This window comes from Apostichopus japonicus, chromosome 9, assembly GCF_037975245.1.
Source record: "Apostichopus japonicus isolate 1M-3 chromosome 9, ASM3797524v1, whole genome shotgun sequence".
Taxonomy (NCBI): domain Eukaryota; kingdom Metazoa; phylum Echinodermata; class Holothuroidea; order Aspidochirotida; family Stichopodidae; genus Apostichopus; species Apostichopus japonicus.
The window spans coordinates 12,937,961-12,945,052 of NC_092569.1; the positions used below are offsets into that span (position 1 = coordinate 12,937,961).

A 7,092-nucleotide genomic window follows, 5' to 3' on the forward strand; every position below is an offset into this window, starting at 1 on the left:
TGTCGGTGGCTTGCTTAAAGCAGAATGGGTAGTTCATAATTTCCTTTTTATCGATACTTAATCCCCCGGGCTCCATTGTGGCCCGGGCCACCGGCGACCTCACCGGTCGTAAAGGCTTGGTTACTCCGCTGTCTTTATATACTTTATGCGCGCTTTAAGTTCTTTCCAATGAACGCACATATTTTGTCATCTGAGAAACTGACAATAATTGAAAGTAGCGAATGTGCATGAAAGGGACAGAGGTGTGTTATAAATTTAAACGAATGGCTTTTTGGTAATAACAGCAGCTTGATTGATCCTATAATTACTGCGGCAATGCGGGGGTGATTTACGTCTTAACTATATCTGAGGATGATATTAGGTTATTTACGCTCGAAGTTAATTTGATGCATTCGGTACAAAGAAATGTTCACAACTAATCAGAGAAAGTATTGAAGAACGTTTACACAAGTAAACATTATTAACAACAACCAACATAGTGGAGATATAATTTTCAGAAATAAATTAAAACTTGTTTGAAAGACAAAGAACATGAAACTATAGCTAAATAAATATTACTACATGATTTAAAATATAAAGCTACAATTATAATTGAATATTATTTGGAATGCGTATGTATATATGCGTATGTATATATATAGTCAATCTTGTTTATAAACATAACTAGGCTATATGTATATATATATATTTATAGATATAGATATAGATAAGGATAAAGCTATAATCGTACAGATATGGCCGGATTCCAAAATAATTTAAGATTCACTTGAAAAACAACGGGGGAAGAAACAAAATAAATAACACTAAATAACAACGAATTTAAAATCAGCCAGAATACAACACATATCCCAACCAGTGAAGGTCTAGATAACATGATAAAAGCCACGTTCATTTATTCAACCACGTAGTGGCATGCTGATGACGTCATTATGTCTATGCTGTGTGTGCACTTCTAGAAATGATAGGATCAACTTTGGAACAGGTGCATCCGACTGGTACCAGTTCAATGTCTAACATGTAGTGGTAGTCCCTGGTCTCGTTGACAAGTCGGACCTTACGTAGAACTTTCATCGGACGGATGATCTCACGGCATGTACCTTGGGTGGAAGAACCATTCCCCATGTCCATCAGACAGCCTGGACACTGACAGACCGCTTTACTGATGGTAGCTGGACGTCTGTGATGGTCGTTGTGTTGGACCGTCTCCCATGGACAGGAACTGATGATGACGTCACCGTTAGGATTAGCAGTTAAGGGGCATGAGGTCTGTTGGCTGTTCAGCCATGTTCTCAAGTCTGCCCGCTTCTCGGTGAGCGATGGCTGGAGGTCACTAGTGCGCATTGCTGCCAAAGACGCAATCGGTTCTAAGACATCCACTAGGATAAAGGAGAGAGTCCCAGATGCAGCCAGGAGGACAAGAACAGTGATAGGGAGGAAGGTGTTATTCTGAAACGAGAGATGGAACAAATTATTGCTAATTTTGTTTTTTAATTATATGTATTTAGAGTACTATGTCTAATGTAAAACTGCTGAAATGTTTGCTACATATTAATTCCTGTCTGTGGGTGGGAGTCCCCCTCCCTCCCTACCCCTGTAATTGCTATAGGGTTATCATCCCATACCATGATATTTGGCATATGTATTAAACATATAGTGTTTTACATCTCTCTTCATTACATTGTATATACGAAGCACAGCCACGTTGGTCACTCTTCCCATATAACATATATACGAGGGCCAGAGAAAACCAATGGTTGGAGCAAAAGGCCATTCAGACAGATGTAAATATCTCACTATACCTATGGGGAGAGAGGAGGGTGGGGGGTGGGCATTAACAGGCGCGTATCCAGGATTTTCAAACCCGGGGGCGCGAATTACTATCTAAGCGGAGCGCCACCATCGGTTGGCGCGCAGCGTACAAGAAAATTTCTTATTTTGATACCCCCCAGATCAACGGAAACGGCACTTCTCGGGCTTGAAATGACCAACCAGATGTACACTTTTTGCCTGAGAACCAAGTATTTCCTAATAGTTTTTTTTTTTCCATCCATAACCTTTTTGAAGATTGTCAACCCGGCACACATCATGTTCGACCTGATCGCATCTCCTGTAGGTCTTTGCTTTTGTAGGTGATTCTACGTCACGGCCAACAATACCCGTCAGCCCCACTTTTCAAGGTTTTAAGCCCCATATTTGTTCCGAATTTGAAAATTCACATTTCTCGTGAATGAACTCACTTGAAAACATACCCATAATGTTGTACAAAATTTCATCTATGGACAACCAATATAGAAAAACTTCCTTGAACCCCTAACAGACTGGTCAAAATTGCACGAGTAGAGGGAAGTGTGATGCAGAATGTTGGTCAGAAATTTTCGAAAATTCAGACACAGTTAATTTATTGGTGTACAAATATTAAAACCTGTTATAACGGCTATTATAAAACTTGGTTGAAGGAAATGAAAAAATAGCAGATATTTCCGAAACCGAACACTATACACATAGGCGTAGGAGGCGCGGCGGAAGTGGCGGAGCTAGGGGTATTGGTCAGGAGGAGCGAGAATGGTCTGTAGGGGCGCTTTCAACACTATCTAAGCGGAGCGCCACCACTGGTTGGCGCGTAGCGTACAGAAAATTTTTGAGTAAAGATACTCCCTAGATCGCCGGAAATGACCTTTTCCGGGCCTGGCTAATTTGCAGATAAACGAAGAATAAGTAGGTGTCATCTCCAAATTACACCAACAAAATGTGACAAATGTCAATAAGTAGATGAGAGCGCAATAAAAAAGTCAATAATCTAGAATAAGTAAAAAGTGGTAAAGAGCTGAAAAACGCGCCAGCAGTCCATTTGAGTCCGTCAGGGGGGGGGGGGGGCATGCGCCCCCTGACCGTATAGACGCTCCGCCACTGCGCGGCGGGGGTGCAGCCCCTAATTCGCCATTACTAATGTAAAAGAGAGTTTTGACATAATTGGACCTCCATGCTTTTTATACATCTACATGAGACATGTCGTTGTTTACATTAGCATCCCGCGGTATATTGCGCAATTTGAACGGACCGTACGGTACATGATGGCATGCGATGTATTAACCGATGCTTGCTTATATGATATTGACATTGACACGTTGAACGCGCGCTTTGCGCGCGGAAATTTTGGGTTAATTTTTTAGGCAAGTCGGACAGTTTTGAGGCTTTTCATCCTGGAACGCCATTTTCATGCTCACTGATATGATGTGATATCTGCTGTTTGCGTCACAAATTCGAACAGGCGCGTAGCGAGGAATTTGCCAAGGGAGGGCGAAGCCTGTAGGCAAATTATCTCAGCGTAGCGCCACCACAGGTTGGCGCGAAGCGTACAAGAAAATTTTGGCCGAAAATGCCTCCCAGATCGCTGGAAATGGCACTACACAGGACCATTTGTTAGCGCGAAGCGTACAAGCAAATTTTGGCCGAAAATGTTTCCCAGATCGCTGGAAATGACACTTCCCAGGCCTTGTAAGTTGCATCTAAGCACTTTCTTTTTTGAAATTACTTAGCGATATCATTTAAAACAATGCTGAATGGGGGGGGGGCGGGCGGTCGCCCCCATCCCAAAAATCGTCATGTTCCCCAACGACACGATCGAGTTCGAGACCAGCCACAGTTGGTTTGTTAGCACAATTCTACACACGCGTTATGATAGACCATATATAGTATATATATAGATCATTAGTGAGAGAGGAAAATGGAAACGTCAAAAAATGGAGTTGTCGGTGTAAGGGGTAGGGTGAGTCAAACTTTTACGAAATCATTGATCCGTCACTGGCTACCCTTCAGCGCTGTAATGATGTCACTGTTCCTCTTTCTCTTCCCGGTGTCTTCGCGTTTTTCTTTTACTCCCTCTTTTTCTCCTTTTTCTCTCTTTCTTCTTTTCTTTTCTCTTCCTTCCTCTCCTCCTCTTCTTTTTTCCCCTCTTTTTTCCTTTTTTCTTCTTTTTTTTTTCTCTCCTCTTTTTCTTACCCGGGGGGCGCGCGCCCCCAACGCCCCCCCCCCCTGGATACGCACCTGATTAATGTGTAGGTTATATGGGTTATAGAAGGTACTCTAGCCTTAAGGTTTCGCATATCCGATTCGTACATGGTTGTGGACTGAAAATTAATCGTGGTTCGCACTGAAATATTTTCTTTGCCACCTGTGCCGCTATTATATATATATTTATATAATTTATTATAATATCATAATATATAATATATATAAATATATTATATTATATATATATATATATATATATAGATATATATATACCAATCTATGCCTATTCAACACTAGTCTATAACTGAAGTGGTTCCCACCGTCACTGCAGCTAAAATTCGCTTTGAACGCTGATCTTGGTATAATCCCTTCAGTAATATCCAAAATGAGAATACCACACGGGACAACTTTCACACATCAATTGTTCCTCGTTTGAACTTTCTAGGTGTGACCCATCAGGATAAATAACAAATAAAACACAAAAAGGTCAAACGCCAAATTCTTAAAACTACAAGTTTTTAAACAAGTTTGCGTATCGCCTCAATACAAAGTGACATGCATGGGGGATCACGAATAACTTGACGACTTCACAACCTCAATCTTTCTGTAAACCAAAGTCTTGAACTGTTTTACGTCACGGTTTTACGTCACGGTTTGCGAAAAAAACAAATTAGAGAGAATGACAACTAAAATGGGAGCAGGGGAATTCCGAACGGTTTGATACTAGTTAAAACATTATAGACACATTAAAGGCATTGAAGACTCGCCCCTAACTGCGTGCCGCCCTCTGAAAAAGAGTTAACTTTCTGTTGCTTGCAAGTGAAGTTTTTTTCTTGTCGCTACAAAATGCAGACAGTAATGAAACGTGTTACCTGGAGTTATCTTTTATTTGGACTTGAGATATCAATCGTTGCTATGAACACTGTGTTGTGGGTATTGACCACAGCTGTATGTATTGACTGTACACTAGTGTCTAATTACCGACGGTAGCAAGCAGTGTGTGTATTTTCTGAGATCGATGGTGGTGTCTAGCAAATTCTGTTACACCTCGTTCGAAACTAGGTTAGATTACCGGCATCAGACGATTCTTTGTGCGCGAGTCTTCACTCCCTGAAAACATTATCTTCTCAACGAATACTCTTCATATAGTTCTGCATTATTATGAGCATTACATTAATGTTTCCTTTCCCAGTTGTATTAAACCTCTATGTGATGTGTGCTTTATCTATGTGTTTTCTTGATGTTCTCTTTTCTCTACATAAACTTTAATTTTCTCGTTTTACTAAAGTTTTTTTTTTTAAATTATCATACTTCTGGTCGCGCTGCCCCATTGCTATAACAATGTAAAAACAGATGTACATCATTCTGATTGAATAGCAGAAATGAAACGAAACATGAAAACTTATCAGACTTAAATATCTTCATGTAGTCGTCTTGCTTTCTATTGATCACGTGACAATGAGATTGTGATTATATTGTCTTGAAAACAGTAAACAATCTTGCCAACAATTACCTAATACCCCCTTCCCCCTCCTCCTCCCTCAAAAAAGTAGAAAATAATTTAAAAAAATAAATATGTCAATAAACTAGTAGTAATTTTGGTTAAGCAAATTAGAAGATTTATTTTTTCTTTGAAATTTAACTTTTTGATACTGAATGGAAATATTCAATTTTACATAATCACAGAAGTGTTACATGTGCTAATGTCACGTGATACTGTAGGGTCCGATATTATCATACTGCATATTGCAAAGAAGACGGTCTCTCTATATGATAGCGGCTATTTCTTATGGAATTGCTGAACTGGTTCACATCAAATGGTGAGATCTCGTACCAATTAATCTGTAGATTTAATTGGACTTATACAGAATGTCACAAATTTTGAGTTATTTCATTTAATGACTAAACGTTATGATGCACATGCATAACCTTCGTATATTACGCACATTTTTATATATGCACACTAATATATACAATGTCCTTCTGATAGGGAATATATAGGAACTCGATAAGGTTCTTGTTCAATGTCATGATGTGTCCTGTATTCCTATACACAAACTGATGGTTTCATGGAATCTGGACGTCATCGTTACTTAAAATTCAACAAAATTCCTTCCAGGGATAATATAATAAGCTCTAGTCAGTTTGCAAATAAACTTAGAAAGTACTACGGTAAATCTGAGGGACACAGAATTTTCTTTTTCGTTGACTGTCATGGAAGATGATTATCCAAATGATTTAGTGACCAGTGACCTGTAACGGGTCATCATTACTAGAATCATTATATTTTTAGAGTCGAACAAATTTGTGACAATTTTCCCCCCAATAAATGATAATATAAAGTGTATACCTCGAGTCTGGATAATCACGAATAATGACTCGAAATGAAGAATCTAATTAGATAGTACATTTCGTGAAACCATTAAAACAAGTTCTTACATCCTGATATGCATATTCATATATGATAAGACGAAAATTAACATAAAATAAAATCTACCAGTTCTTGACTAATATATTTTTTTGTTTTTAAATATACACTTACCTGGGCCATTTTCTATCGTCTTTAAACAGGTACAGAGTCTGAGAGTTGTGCTTCAGATATATATATATATATAATAATCGTTGTATGAAATAATGCAAATCGTATGCAAATTCGTTGATAATTGGCACTTTCTGCAATGGAGGCTGCTTGGAAGATATGATCGAAACATCTAAAACGTTCACATTATATACAGAATTTTCGTGTCAATATGAAAACAAAATGAAGAAATATGGGCGATTTAGATCCTTATGTGATGATATAACACATAAATAGAAATCATATGATTGTAAAAACAAAATTACAAAAATTCCCTGAAATCCTGTATCATAATTAAATGAAAACCCGTGAGGGAACGTATACCTACATTGATTGTGTTAACGAAGTATGACATTTCTCACCTTGACATGCAAAGTGTGTTTCTCGTTTCCTTTCTTTACAAAGTTGTTTTTTGTTTTTTTTTAATTTATGCAGTTTATGCTACTGACGTTTACCTCAGAAGCTAAACGTGCCTATAACCTTGTGATAAAGAAACACTGTTT

The 7,092-nt window shown here is 38.5% G+C and overlaps 1 protein-coding gene across 1 annotated transcript; it reads right to left on the minus strand.

Moving 5' to 3' along the window:
- Nucleotides 1-692: 692 nt before the first annotated feature.
- Nucleotides 693-6,604, minus strand: LOC139972977 (uncharacterized). The gene is made up of 2 exons (XM_071979293.1): nt 6,554-6,604; nt 693-1,446 (listed from the first exon to the last, which is right to left on the minus strand). Exons 1-2 carry the CDS (start codon nt 6,560-6,562, stop codon nt 934-936), a joined length of 522 nt encoding a protein of 173 aa, XP_071835394.1. The 5' UTR covers nt 6,563-6,604; the 3' UTR covers nt 693-933.
- Nucleotides 6,605-7,092: the final 488 nt, after the last annotated feature.